The 15,978-nt window shown below is 36.7% G+C and overlaps 1 protein-coding gene across 2 annotated transcripts in view; it reads right to left on the bottom strand.

Moving 5' to 3' along the window:
- The window catches only part of LOC149958346 (cGMP-inhibited 3',5'-cyclic phosphodiesterase 3A-like), a 250,737-nt gene extending 246,548 nt beyond the window's left edge, over positions 1 to 4,189 (bottom strand). For both annotated transcript variants that reach the window (XM_090165788.1, XM_090165787.1), the window contains exon 1: positions 3,343 to 4,189. In XM_090165788.1, coding sequence (XP_090021914.1) covers positions 3,343 to 4,134 — 792 coding nt within the window. In that variant the 5' untranslated portion in view covers positions 4,135 to 4,189. The remainder of the gene's footprint in view (positions 1 to 3,342) is intronic.
- Positions 4,190 to 15,978: the final 11,789 nt, after the last annotated feature.

Below are 15,978 nucleotides of genomic sequence, written 5' to 3' on the forward strand. Positions count from 1 at the left end.
CCCGATCTTTTCCGCACAAATCCCTAAATTTCAGTATTTCACCCGATCTTTTCCTCCCAAATCACCAAATTTCACCAGATCTTTTCCGCACAAATCCCTAAATTTCAGTATTTCACCCGATCTTTTCCTCCCAAATCTCCAAATTTCACCCGATCTTTTCCGCACAAATCCCTAAATTTCAGTATTTCACCCGATCTTTTCCTCCCAAATCACCAAATTTCACCAGATCTTTTCCGCACAAATCCCTAAATTTCAGTATTTCACCCGATCTTTTCCTCCCAAATCACCAAATTTCACCCGATCTTTTCCGCACAAATCCCTAAATTTCAGTATTTCACCCGATCTTTTCCTCCCAAATCACCAAATTTCACCAGATCTTTTCCGCACAAATCCCTAAATTTCAGTATTTCACCCGATCTTTTCCTCCCAAATCACCAAATTTCACCCGATCTTTTCCGCACAAATCCCTAAATTTCAGTATTTCACCCGATCTTTTCCTCCCAAATCACCAAATTTCACCAGATCTTTTCCGCACAAATCCCTAAATTTCAGTATTTCACCCGATCTTTTCCTCCCAAATCACCAAATTTCACCCGATCTTTTCCGCACAAATCCCTAAATTTCAGTATTTCACCCGATCTTTTCCTCCCAAATCACCAAATTTCACCCGATCTTTTCCGCACAAATCACCAAATTTCACCCGATCTTTTCCGCACAAATCCCTAAATTTCAGTATTTCACCCGATCTTTTCCTCCCAAATCACCAAATTTCACACGATCTATTCCGCACAAATCCCTAAATTTCACCCAATCTTTTCCCCCCAAATCCCCAAATTTCAACCGATCTTTTCCGCACAAATCCTTATATTTCTACCGATCTTTTCCTCCCAAATCCCTAAATTTAACCCGATATTTTCCGCCCAAACCCATCAAATTATCCCGATCTTTTTCCCCAAATACTAAATTTATCCCGATTTCTTCCACTCAAATAGCCAAATTTGTTCCTATCTTTTTCCCCAAAAAATCCGATAATATCGAGTTTCATTCAATATAACATTTGAAATCAGGGTCATCATATAAAATCTTACAGCGTAGTTTTAGTGAACTAGCTGGTTTCGTTTGGTACAAGTCCGCTTTGCTTTAGCAAAAAAACCAAAGTAGACCTTTGCTTAGATCTCCAGTTTAGGAAAAATTCAGGCCAATGTTATTGAAGGTCTCTAATTTTATCATTTCCATGTATTCGATTTTCGCGTCCACCAAAGGAAGATTTACATTATTTGTGCAATTTCATAATTCCAACCTACAGTAGGTAACTGTAAACAAACACACATTACTTTTTACAGGCGCGTGTTCGCACTATGCCAATTTTGCGAAATTTTTATATATCAAATTTTCGGCAAAAACGCAATTGTTTATGAGCAAAGTTTTATAGAAAAGTTAACCAACAAGTCGTGCACCGCAAACTTAATGCAATTCTGATTTGACCGTTCTATGCAATATATCGGTTTTTCATTTCCAGCGCAGGCATTATATGAATTTCGCACGCTGAGACGTCCTGTGGGAAAGCTTAAATTATTCGCGACGTTTGGCGACAGATGGCCTTAAAATCGAACTTCGACGAATACGCTATGTTCGCACTACGTTACTTTTTCAGAATAATTACTCGACTTTTCCCAGACCATATTTAGGTATTTTCCCCGACCTGTTTAAGGTCAAAATTAGACCTTAAATTTTACTTTAAGTGAATGAATTTACTTCAGGTAATATTTTAGTAAAAATGTTATTCCAACGTTTACAAACATTATTTCATAAACGTTTCGAGATAAAATGAAGTTTCCTGGCGACTTACAGCTTTTCATTCTTAAAATAGCTCGATTTTTCTTGTTTTTCAAATTCTTAAAATTTCCCGATCTTCCTTGTTTCAAATTCTTATAATTGCCCGATTTTCCTCGTTGTTTCAAATTCTTAAAATTGCCCTATTGTACCTTACATTCAAATTCTTAAAATTGCCCCGATTTACCTTGTTAGTTAAATTCTTAAATTTGTCTGATTTTCCTCGTAATTTCAAGCAATTAAAATTGCCCGATTATTCTTGCTTCAATTTCCTTGTTGTTTCAAATTCCAAAATGTGCCCTATTTTCCTTGTTTCAAATTCAAAAAATTGCCCTATTTCCCTTGTTTTTAAAATTCTTATAATTACCCGATTTTCCTAGCTTAAATTCTTAAAATTGTCCGATTTTCCTCGTAGTTTAAAATTCTTAAAATTGTCCGATTTTCCTCGTAGTTTAAAATTCTTAAAATTGCCCGATTATCCTTGCTTCAACTTCTTAAAATTGCCCGACTACCCTTGTGGTTTCAAATTCTTAAAATGACCCGATTTTCCTTGACGTTTCAATTTCTTAACATTTCCCAATTTTCCTTGTTGTTTCAAATTCCTAAAATTGCACGATTTTCCTTGCTTCAATTTCTTAAAATTGCCGAATTTCCCTTGTTTCAAGTTCGTAAAACTGCACGATTTTCCTTGCTTCAACTTCTTAACATTGCCCGATTTTCCTTGTTGTTTCCATTTCTCAAAATTGCGCGATTTCCCTTGGTTATTTTCAAAAAATTTAAAATTTACTAATTTTTTCCCGATATTTTACAAAATTATTAAAACTGCACAACTTCCCTGACTTATACAAGTACTTGAAATATCCTAGCTTTTCCCCTGATGTTTAGATATTCTTAAAATTCCCCAGACTTGAAATTTACTGATTTTGCTTATGGTTAAAAATTCGAAAAATTCCCAGATTTTCCTTTTTTTTTTTACGAATTCTTCAATTTGCTAAATTTTTCAGGCCAATTTTTAAAATTATCCTACTTTTCCCTGATACTCAAGTTGGCCGCCGATAATTCCTTGGCGAACCAAAATAAAATGGTACGACCAAATCAACCCATGACACCATTTATTAAATTAAAAACGAGATCTACAATTTAACCCCAAAAATTGATATAAACTTCAAAATAAAACTATCAGAAACTCTCATAAGAAAGCCTAAATAAGACTAAAGAAACTTTCCAAAAAGGTAGCGCCGTTCACTTTTTTTCTCTTCTAAAACGCCCCCTTTAAAATTGCAAAATATGACCCAGAAAAAAAGTAATTTTTCAAAAGACGCGAAAAAAAAAGGAACAACCATTTTTCAAAATGGTTTTATATGGACCACCAACTTACTGAAACTACGTTAATTCGAGACGGCAGACGGCAAAATGGCCAGGACGCGAAATAACACGTGCGTCACAAAATGACAAAACGCGTCCTATTTCGGAGTACGCGTCGCGAAAACAATTAAACAATTCGCTTACCATGATGGAGTGGACCCTCTGATGAGTCGTAAGTACTGGTAGAGACGTCCTACGTACACTTTTGTTGTTAACTTGCACGGTACTGGAAGTGCGGCGACGTCGGACAGCCAGAATTTTTGCGTCGCTTCCAAGCAGACTTGACAACGGCGGACGCAAACTGCTCTCGGTGAATTTCGCGGCCAGATAGCCCGATAAACCGCAACCGAGGCTTAGTAGAAATCGCGCTGTTTCGGGGAAAATTCTCAAGTTAAACGCCGTAAGAAGCTTGACAACGATAAATAACGAAGTGAGATGATTTGGAATGCGTAAAAAGTGCGTCGTAGCGCAAAATAAAGTCAGATGCGTGGGTAATTGTAACCACAAAGCCGGGTAACGTAGTCCGACGACGTCGCCTACCAGTCCGGTAAACAGGAGCACGTACGCGGCTGTAGGTGTCATAGCTTTCCGCTGGCTGATCGCCAGCCAATAGATCGCCCCGGTTGCCGAGAAAAGGGCCAAAAAGCCGGCTAAGATTGCCCGGAAAACGGCGGCGAAGTCGACGAAAACGGCGGCGAGTACGAGGCTTAGTACGAACGCGGCCAAGCAGCAACATAACTGGGACTTGTTGCGAAACGGACTCGGAAATTCCACAATTTCGAGTAGGCTGATGATAGAATCGACGTTGAACTCGCCGAGGGTTAACGGTTTAATTAGTACATGCACGTAATTCGCATTGTTACCGTCCGTAATCGCCTGGACGGGTTCGGATACATTGCGACGCGTGTTGTTGGACCGCCTGTTGCTGGCAGCCATGACGGCGCGCGCGACCGTACCCGGAGCGCGAACGGCCCGTCTGTGAGTAAGCGGCTCCGCTTCACATCTTCGGAAGCCTCACAAATCCCTCCCCGGACACTCGCTCGCGCACTGCGCGCGGCGGTGGCAGAGGCAAACAGATAATCGAAAACGAGGCCGTTATCGCACCGCGAAACTAGAGGAGCTTCTAGAGAAAAAAAGACCTAAAGCATCGAAAACGAGGCTAAAAGAGCAAGCTCATTAGGCCTATTAGGGAAGATAAAAAGATACGCGTTTTTTTTAACGATTCTTTCCCAGGTTTCCACGGCTCCCTTTAATAATGTACGTCCAATTTGGCAAAATCGAAGTAGTCAGTTCTTACTTAAGAGTTTTTTTTATACCATTTTGCGTCATTGATTTTTGGTCCATTTTTATTGGTTTCTATACCTTGTTTCGCGAAACTAGTTGATACGTCAGCTGGGGCTCTTTTTATTTTACGCTTGATCAAAACGTTATTTCATTGTTCTCTGTACTAGGATCTAAACAGAATGACAAACACGAAACTTTGTGTGTAAGTGAATCATTAATAAATGCCCCGTGCGTAGATTCAAAGGCGCCTCCTAGTTTTCTCGGTTTGAAAAGCTGCTCTTTCGATTGGCCAATGAGGTTTCGAGTGCCTACAGTCATGCAAAGCATAAATTTACTAAAACTAGAACTAATAATTCCAAATAACGGTCGGAAAACCCTCCCATCAACAGTGCTGCCGGGCAAAACAATTTAAAAATTTTGAGCCGCCACAAAAATATAGCAGTGTTGTCAGATTCATTTTTTAAATACATCGAAAATGCCCAACTTTGGTTTTCTAGCCAAATGTGCAGGTAGGAAATTTATATTCGCGACCGAAAACTATCGCAACGCCCCCTTTTGTTAGCCATTAAAACCTGGATAGGTAACGGCTAAAGCAGACGCTATTAGTCTTTCCTCATCGTTATTCGTAAATTTGACTTTATAAATAATTATACTCGCATTTTAAATTAATTTTTGCATCGTTTGATTATATTTTGATAATTTTATTTTAAGAAAAAACGTTCTTAAGATAGCCCCGTTACGCCACCTAGATTCGTTTCGGTCACGAATATTGCAACTGAAACGAGTCTAGGTGGCGTAACGGCGCTAACTTATCCGAGGTAGCGCCTATGATCTAGCGTCTGCTATGGCACGCCATCCCGGTCAAAATTAAAAAGAAAAAAAAACGGAGTTTTTTGTTGAAAAAAAAATAATTTTGAAAGAAAAAAAATAATTTTGAAAGAAAAAAAATTAATTTTGAAAGAAAAAAAATAATTTTGAAAAAAAAATATAATAATAATAATTTTGAAAAAAAAATAATTTTGAAAGAAAAAATAATTTTGAAAGAAAAAAAAATAATTTTGAAAGAAAAAAATAATTTTGAAAGAAAATAAAAATAATTTGGAAAGAAAAAATAATAATTTTGAAAGAAAAAAAATTTTGAAAGAAAAAAAAATTATTTGGAAAAAAAAATAATTTTGAAAATTTTGAAAGAAAAAAAATTAATTTTGAAAGAATTTTTTTTTTTTGCATATACCACACGTAGATGGCTCTACTTTACGCTTGCAGGGACTACTAATACTGTCATGGGATTATTTTGATTGTGAATTCAATGCATATTTTTGTACACCGCTCAATTTCGACGAAACCTAAAGAAGCTCGATATTAATATACAGGGTGTTAACTAAAAATCGATACAGAGGCAATTACTCAAAATGTGTTTTATTTAAGAATTTGAAATTTGCAGGTTACATAGAGGGTGCAGGGGGACAAATGACAATGAAAATTTCAATGACCTTGAACCAGGTCTTAAAGGTCATTCAAATTTTACGTCGAGAACCGTCAGGATTAGAAGAATGGTTCCAATTAGAAAGGTGTTCTACGTTTAATTTTAAGTCTAACCAGCTTTGACTCGATCTAATTTGACCAATGGGAAGCCGAGAAATGTTAGACCAAAAACCATAATGTCGTGTGCGATATTCCAATAATGACACGACATTTAAGGGCTTATAAATCGAAAACTACCAGATCTAACGGATCAAAATAGTCGTGACACCCTAAACTGAGGGGGAGGGTTCATAATTTGTAACTTTGAATTCACAATCAAAATAATCCCATGACAGTATTAGTAGTCTCTGCAAGCGTAAAGTAAAGCCATCGATGTGTGGTATATGCAAAAAAAAATATTTTTTTCTTTCAAAATTAATTTTTTTTCTTTCAAAATTAATTTTTTTTCTTTCAAAATTTTCAAATTATTTTTTTTCTTTCAAAATTTTTTTTTCTTTCAAAATTATTTTTTTTAAATACTTTTTTTTATTTCAAAATTATTTTTTTTTCTTTCAAAATTATTGTTTTTTCTTTCCAAATTATTTTTATTTTCTTTCAAAATTATATTTTTTCTTTCAAAATTATATTTTTTCTTTCAAAATTATATTTTTTCTTTCAAAATTATTTTTTTTTCTTTCAAAATTATTTTTTTTCTTTCAAAATTATTATTTTTTTCTTTCAAAATTATTTTTTTTCTTTCAAAATTATTATTTTTGTTTCAAAATTATTATTTTTTCTTTCAAAATTATTTTTTTTCTTTCAAAATTACTTTTTTGTCTTTCAAAATTATTTTTTTTTCAACAAAAATTATATTTTAAAATATTTTTTGTTTTTGGAAAAATATCCAATTTTTTTTTTCAACGAAAAACTTCGTTTTTTTTCTTTTTAATTTTGACCGGGATGGCGTGCCATAGTCTGCTACAGATAAATTAAAAAATCATAAGAACGTTTTTTCTTAAAGGGAGTATGAACTTCCATATTTCAGGTGGATCAACGAATTTCACGTTTCTGCCACCAGGTTTAACGGAAGCTTTAGAGGATTGGCGCTAGTTACGTTTAAAGCAAGCCGTAGCGTCTTTTAGAAGCCGATTTTTCGATTTAGTTCATACTCCCTTTAAATAAACCTATCAAACGATGCAAAAATTATATTAAAAGTATCATAATTTATTAAGTCAAATTTACGAATAACGATGAGTAAAAACTAATAGCGTCTGCTTTAGCCACTACCTATCTAGGTTTCAATGGCGAACCAAAGGGGGCGTTGCGATAGTTTTCGGTCGCGAATAAACATTTCGAAAAGTGTTTCAGTCAGTCCTGGTTGCTATGTTTGGAGTGACTTAGAATTGACGTCATACGCAAATAAATAAGCACCTCTAACGAGCAAAATAGGCGACTTAAAAACAAAATATCACGCGCCGGTATTAGGCCTTGGTATGGCTCTTTGCACGCCCTCATAACCACGTCTGGGCAAAGAGTCAATTAGACTGAATTTCCCTAGCAACCGCTTAGTCCCATCCCTCTATCGGGAAAACTAATTATAACAACGACTGCTTATGTGCGAAAATGTCAGAAGTCACGGCCATGTTTAAAAACGACGTAAGCTACGCCATCTTGCAACTCTTCGTGATATTTTTATTTAAATTCAATAAAATAGACGCAAAACGTATAATCAAGAATATATTTATAACTTCGGGATAATTTTTTCTTCAGAACAGCCTTATGGCTAGGAGCAACAAACACAAGGAGAACGCAGCTAGCCTAACGCGGTGTTGTGTACAAATTTCACTGGACGAGCCTTTACGCTGAACGTTTTCAGGAAAGGGGGAAGACAATTTCCAAATTTTCCCCTTCCGACGGCAGCAGGCGCTAAAGCGTCTAACCAATGAAAACTGTACACAATAAAATGCACGACTTTTGAAGGGGGGGGACTACACCTTAATGCCCCCGGATCTTCTCAAAGTAGTCATTCTCGCTAAGTATACATATATTCTTGTCCTTACTTTTTGCGTCTCTTTTTTTAGGAACTGAATAATAATATCAGTAAGAGCTGCAAGGTGGCGCTACTTAATAGGATCGCTTCACGTAATACATCCGCACATGCGCAAGGATAGTTAGCTAGTTACGCCCAATGAGACTAACGAGGAATCCATACCCCTACTTGGAATGCTTATCGCGGCAGATTTTTATCTCGTAGGCGGGGTCAAAGCCGTCAGAGTGATCTTACCATACGCGATACGCCATGCCACGCGAGCCAACAGCTCCATACACCAGAAGCGTCATAAAGATCAGAATCACAACTAAAGATGGTAATTTGCGTCGTCCAATAACAATTTTTTTGCCTTAAAGATAATATTTCGATTGGTGTAAATAAAATAAAACTAGCTTGACCAGTGGGCTATGATGGTTTTATGAATATTTAGCTAGTGCGAACAGAACCCAAAATTCAAAAACGTTATGAGAAGCCGCGCCCCTATCGGTATATATTGGAACTGTAGCCTGAAAAATTTACCCCCTTGTGATTAAGCGCGCACCGGCCTGTATTAATTTCGGAGGCACCGATTTTAAATATTGTCTGCTTATACTCTGTTCACGCTAGGGGTAGATAGCGCCACTGGCCTAAATTATTCTCACCGCTGGTTCGCGGTAGATGACGCCACCAACTAATGATAACTGTTTTGCTTCGTACATGATTTCAAGAAAGCGGACCCAGCCATCAAATACGAATTGTAGCTCTAGAAGGACTATATTTCCAACTCGATGGTGACGTCTTTTAGAGGGATGGAAATAAGAGTTTCAGGGGAGCCAGAAACGTTCCTGTCGCGAAATAGTCCAAGGCCAGAAGGCAGGAATTCTTAGCAGTCGCGCGAGAAGATATTTCGAGCCAAGTCCTAGCTAAATGAGAAAACGCAAGCCGCGACTGCAAATCTGCAATCCGAAATCGTGAAAGGAAAACGACATAATTGATTAGATTAGAAGTTGAGTTTCGTGAACTTCCGTAATAGCTTTAGAAATAAAATGGCCGATTTTTTATAACCTAGGCTTAGCTTCTAATATTCAAATCTTAACATTTTCGTATAGATCCTTTAGATTACACAAAACTAAATAATAATATTGATTTCCTCTAAGTAGACAAATAAGCCCTTTCAAGGTGGAATCTTTGTCCAGAAAATGTGATGTCAAATCTTGTCTCTCTGATTCCCGCGAAAATGAAAGACTTGAAAAATATCTCGGACCCAGCGCCGCTGTGCGGTCGAGAATGAAACTATAGACTCTTAAACCCGCCTCCCCAATCGACCGCCATTACCTTACAGTCTACGGGGAGGGTGATAAAAAAACCGGTTTTGGGGGGAAGGAATTTCTGTGGTAGAGGGCTTGCTCGATGGTTGTCTGTACGATAATGGTGGCGCCCAGTAAACGTTTCTAAAAAGAGTGTAGCAAAAAAATGTTCTTTGTCCTCTGCGGGGGGAACGAATTTTCTAAGGGAATACCGAAATTTATCTCTTTTGGGGAAGTTCAAGCTAGCCTTGCACCAAACGGGATTAAAGAAACGTCAGCTTCGGAAGTTCCAAGTGCATGTTAAGGCTACTTTGATACGCCGTACGGAGAGACATAGGTCGATTTGGACAAGCATATCCGCCATAGGCAACATAGCCATTTGTCTACTTAGAGGTATCATTAACTTATGATTTTAGATATATTAATATTTACATAAATTAATTTATTATATATTTTTTAAGAAAATTCTCAACAACTTTTGGTAGAACCATAAGTCTATAATGTTGTTCCATAAGTTTGTCACTTTTCTGGAATATTTTACTGAGAGCTAGTAACGGAGTGACGTCATCGCAAGAAGAAAATCTCTCCCTAGCGAGGCGCAGTCAAAGGCTACGTACGACGCGTTAGCAAGCGGACGCAAAACGGCGCCGAAGCCCGTAATGCAGTCTGTCTTGTGAATAGCTCTCAGTAAAACTTTTGCATGTGGAGAATAGGAAGTGTCACACTTAAGTTAAAATATTATACACTTATGGTAGAACGCGTTATCAACATCCACCCGAAAATTATGCCCCAAAATGTTGGCTAATGTGAATATGACCTAAATTTATTTTACTTAAAAATAGATTATTTAAAAAAAGTTTTATCATAAGTCAAGATCTTTTTATGGAGAGGTCAGCGCACTCTCCTATCTACGCCGTATGACGAAGTGCAAACCGCTCGTGAGGGGAAGGGAATTCATAAATATGGAAATAACCTTATGTATTGTCGCGTCATCCAGCGACAATTATTTCAATTTCACATGATTTCTAACGTGATAATTATAGAATAAATAAATAAATTCTTCACAATACTATGCGCCATCTATTGAATGCTATAATTTTCTTACATTATATAATTTTTATTTAAATTGGTTCATTTGAAATAATAATAAAATAATTTTGATATTACTACAGTAGCTTAAGCATTTTCTTATATCGACACTAGTGACATCTGTTGAATAAAGAGCTGCTTCACGTCGAGCCGACACTTGCTTTAAAGGCCTAGGTTTTCTTCTGCCTGTCACCCTTTAAATTTACTTTCCTTCCAAACAAATACCCTTTTGGTAGGCCAACCGCGGAAACACGATGGCCTACCACCAGGGTATTTGTACCTCTACTCGTACGGATGCGAGTTAATCAAGCTCTATTTAAGTACATTCATCGTCAACTAGATTCGCTTTCATGTGAGCTTTTTCGAAAATGTCTGCGCACAGATTAGTTTTCAACCTGCATTAAATCATTTAATTATTGTAGCCTAATTTTAATGATTTTTGCTCAAATAGATCACCTTTCAAATGTTAAAAAATAAGAAGACAAAAATATAGCAGACGATACAATACATCAACCAGTGGCGTAGCAATTTCCTATTGCTAAAATATATTTTTTTTTAGAATATGCAAGTATAACGCGTACAATTTTTATTATTATTGGAATACAGTAGGAGTTATGATAATGAAAAATAAAAATTGGACGATACTAATTGTGAAGTTTTAAATGGTGTACATCGTATAAAATTTTAAATATTAATAGAATTTTATTATAATATTATAAATATAATTTAGTACTAGGAGTTAAATAATAATAATAATAATCAGCTAGGCTAATACCCAAGGCACCACCTTAGGCCCAAGTCATCTTGCGACTTTTAATGCCTTTAAACAGGTGGCCGGGTTACAATGCGTAGGAGGGTGGTGGCAAGTCCTTCATGCCACGCGAGCCAACAGCTCCCTACACTAACTATTACCGTTAACCTCGGGGCCCAGGGCCCGCGGCATTTTGTCACCCATACCCCCTGTTCCTACGCCACTGCCATCAACCAAAATCGAGCCCGAGAATATAGATCAAAATAGACGCCACGACTACCGTATGGTCGTAACACGGCCAACCGTGACCCCAGAAAATAATAAGCTAGAAGTAATTGAACTATGTCTTCGGGGGTTGTGCTAGTACTCGAACATCATTGAGTAATTGGCCTTTTTGAGGTCGAATACTCGAACTCGACCTCGAATAAGTCCACTGTGAAAACCGTGGTTAACAATTTGCCCCGGGTTGCCCACTGCGAACGCCGTGCTTAACACTTTGCCCCGGGTTGCCCACTGCGAACGCCGTGCTTAACACTTTGCCCCGGGTTGCCCACTGCGAACGCCGTGATTAACACTTTGCCCCGGGTTGCCCACTGCGAACGCCGTGCTTAACACTTTGCCCCGGGTTGCCCACTGCGAACGCCATGGTTAACACTTTGCCCCGGGTTGCCACTGCGAACGCCGTGCTTAACACTTTGCCCCGGGTTGCCCACTGCGAACGCCGTGCTTAACACTTTGCCCCGGGTTGCCCACTGCGAACGCCGTGCTTAACACTTTGCCCCGGGTTGCCCACTGCGAACGCTGTGATTAACACTTTGCCCCGGGTTTCCCACTGCGAACGCCGTGATTAACACTTTGCCCCGGGTTGCCCACTGCGAACGCCGTGCTTAACACTTTGCCCCGGGTTTCCCACTGCGAACGCCATGACTAACACTTTGCCCCGGGTTGCCCACTGCGAACGCCGTGCTTAACACTTTGCCCCGGGTTGCCCACTGCGAACGCCGTGCTTAACACTTTGCCCCGGGTTGCCCACTGCGAACGCTGTGATTAACACTTTGCCCCGGGTTTCCCACTGCGAACGCCGTGATTAACACTTTGCCCCGGGTTGCCCACTGCGAACGCCGTGCTTAACACTTTGCCCCGGGTTGCCCACTGCGAACGCCATGGTTAACACTTTGCCCCGGGTTGCCCACTGCGAACGCCGTGCTTAACACTTTGCCCCGGGTTGCCCACTGCGAACGCCGTGCTTAACACTTTGCCCCGGGTTGCCCACTGCGAACGCCGTGGTTAACATTTTGACCCGGGTTGCCCGCTGCGAACGCCGTGCTTAATTACAAAAAGAGGCTACGTTCAGCAGCAGTCAACGAAAAAAAACCCGATGGATTTGATATTTTCCTCCGATGAGCTTTTTCGTCATAATGACGTCGTAAGTTGCTGAATGCTTTTATTTAGTCATCGGTGTTTTTTAAAATGCCGTAGCTTTTATAGTAGTTTTACGTAAGAAATGACGTCAGTCATCGGAAAAACCGACTCTTCCAGCCGATGACTTCGGTAAGTAACCGATGACCATCGTGACGTCAAAACCGGAAACGCGACAAAGCGTACAGTAGGAAACCGATGTCACCGATTAGTAATCAGTGAGTCCGATGAGCTCTGCTGAACGTACCCATAGTAAGGAAATTAGACAAATAGTAAGTGTTGGTAATCGAAATAGGCAAAGAGTAATTTTAGTAACCAAAATAGACAGTAACTTTGAGTAACCGATTTGAGAAATAGTAAAATTTAGCCAATAAAGTGACTTAATATCAGCGCTATATTTAATATACGAATATAAAAATATTTCAAAAATGTCTTAAAAATCCCTGAGGCTAACTAACAGGATCGTTCCGTGTGACACATTAGCACATGCACAGATTCGCCGCCAGAGGGACGCCAATCAGCGTTTCCAACTGTCTGAGGGGAGTCGAAACATCAATACTTTCATTACATTTACATTATTTCAATTCTTAATGAAAAAACTATTGAAATGCGTCTCCACTGTCGGCTAAAATTAAAACTAAGCCCTAAAACGGATCGATTTTTCTCCTATAAGTCAGTTGCAGGCTAAGAAAGACAAAATATATAGTACAGTCGGCGCAAGGATACCTCAGACCATTTCCGGCCAGTCGACCGCGCGTAATTTAAATTTGACCTCAAATTTCGTGAGTATCATCGTTTTTCGCGCCATCTAGGAACCGAAATTGGAATCTATTTTTTAATTTCATGTTGTCAGGAGTTTAATTACTTGATGCAGCTAAAGAAGGTTCGATAATTGAAGCTCCAAATATTTTAAATAGCCCAAGAGGTTACTATAAAAAGCACGATAAAGGTTTGTTGTTAACAAGTAAAGATAAAAACATAATTTTAAACGTCTATAGCTCATTAAGTCAACGTTACCCCAAAGAAAGCGTGGTAACTATTTTAAAAGAAACTGCCGATTTAACTGGTAAGACGTAGAAATAAATTAACAAAATTAAATAATTATACATACTATTTTATATTTAAGAATGATAGGAATGCCTTATCTTTTAAATTTGCTCACCACCACAATTATGAAATTAAAAAATAAAGATTCCAATTTCGGTCTCTAGATGGCGCTAAAAGACGACAAAAAGAGCAAAATTCGAATTTGACCGTAAAATGGCCAAATTCAAATTTCGCGCGGTGGAATGGCGATCTGAGGCATCCTTGCGCCGATTGTACTATATATTTTGTCTTTCTTAGCCTGCAACTCACTATAGTTACTAACTAGAATTTCTCCCGGATTTTCTAGACAAACTGTTGGGAAATTTAAGAGGGAGTACGTGAGCCAATTACGGCGGCGAATCTGTTTTTGCGACCAACAGCCTTCATTTAGAGATTGAGATTTATTAAAAATTAAGAAAACTTTTAATTAGGGCAAAGTACTTGGTGAACCAATCTCACTAATGAACCGAATATTAAAAAAGAGACTTAGGATCCAAATCGGATAGTTCAACGTTTAAGTTTACTAGTGTTGTTAATTTTCCGGGAAAATAAAATGCGGAAAAATTTCAAAATTTTTTCCACAAATCGGATAAATAAAAATTGAAACATAAATGACTTTTTAAGGGTTTTTAATATTTTTAACTTTTTATCGATATAAAATGTCTAATTTCAGTAAACATACTACAAAACGTTAATAGTTTTTCGTTGTTAATAAGTTTAAACTAGTCTAGAGGTTTAGTTTTACGTTTAGTTTCGAAAAAATGAGGCGAAAATTTAAATTTGCAAACAATATTAGACTAATCATGGAATTAAAACTTTTTTTTATTTTTTTCGGAAAAATACCGAAAATTTTCCCACTTACAAGTTACAACACTAAAGTTTAACAAAGTAAATTTAAGTTCTAATATCAGAAGTTTATAAGTTTTCTCTTTGACGTACGGTGACTGAGAGACGTGCACTTTTCGGGATAATGATGATTTTAAGCCTCGCTGCCAGTCCACCTGAGATGTTGATTCTCCTGCAATATTAATAAATAACTTTTGGTAATATATAATGTAATAATTTAAATAAAATACGCTCCTGCAATATTTATCACCTCCAAATCACAAAATATTCCAAATTATACTCTCAATAATTAAAATTTTTAAAGGTTCACTTCTCGATTACTTTGGCTCATTTCCTTCTGATAATAAGATCGAAACAATTTTTCCCTATATAACGAATTTCTCATCTCCTACCTAGAGCTCGGGTTTTGGATAAGAAATATCCGTTTTATTGGTTTTTATCCATAACCGCCACTTATCCGAATAAAAACTTTTTTTTGGCATATTAAATCGTTTTATAACCGCGAATAATATCCATAAATAAACAGTTCACCGAAATTTTTATGAAAAATCGAAATTTTTACGGTTTATTTATCTGTTCCGCCAAGGTCTACTTAGAAAAATGTACTGTATACTCTCTTTAATAAAATATTTAAAAAGTTGACTTCTCAATTACTGCAGTTCATTTCCTTCTGATAATAAGATCCAAACATTTTTTACATATTTCACAGATTTCTCTCCAGCAAAACACAAAAAATTCCAAATATCTCAAATTGAAAAAAATTACTCCTCTTTGACTTACAAGGAGACATCCCGAGGTGTTACACACCGATTTTGTTTAAACTCGGGGGATTGGTAGACCTTCATGTAATTTGAAAAATCCTAAAGGGAATTTATTCAATGGGCAACCGTTTTACCATGGCAACGAAAAATGTTTTTGACTACCAAAAATGGAAATTACTTTGAAAATAACATGGGATTCTGACCTATTCCTTGTGAAAAATGTGAACAAATTTAAAAAAATTTAAAATGCCAGAATTAGAAAAAAATAGATAAAAATTGCCGTAAAAAATCAAAATTTATGAACTTTTGCTCAATTTGAAAAATGGGTGGATATGAACCAAAATGGCTAATATTGGAAAAATGTGAGAGAAAATTTAAAATAGTACAAACATTCAAAAAATATTTCGAAATTGGTTGAAATAATTTTTTTTAAAAATTGAATAAATAAATTTTTAAAAATTGAATAAATAAATTTTTAAAAATTGAATAAATAAATTTTTAAAAATTGAATAAATAAATTTTTAAAAATTGAATAAATAAATTTTTAAAAATTGAATAAATAAATTTTTAAAAATTGAATAAATAAATTTTTAAAAATTGAATAAATAAATTTTTAAAAATTGAATAAATAAATTTTTAAAAATTGAATAAATAAATTTTTAAAAATTGAATAAATAAATTTTTAAAAATTGAATAATTAAATTTTTAAAAATTGAATAAATACATTTTTAAAAATTGAATAAA

Source organism: Leiobunum rupestre, chromosome 2 (assembly GCF_980474605.1).
Source record: "Leiobunum rupestre chromosome 2, qqLeiRupe1.1.hap1, whole genome shotgun sequence".
NCBI lineage: Eukaryota > Metazoa > Arthropoda > Arachnida > Opiliones > Sclerosomatidae > Leiobunum > Leiobunum rupestre.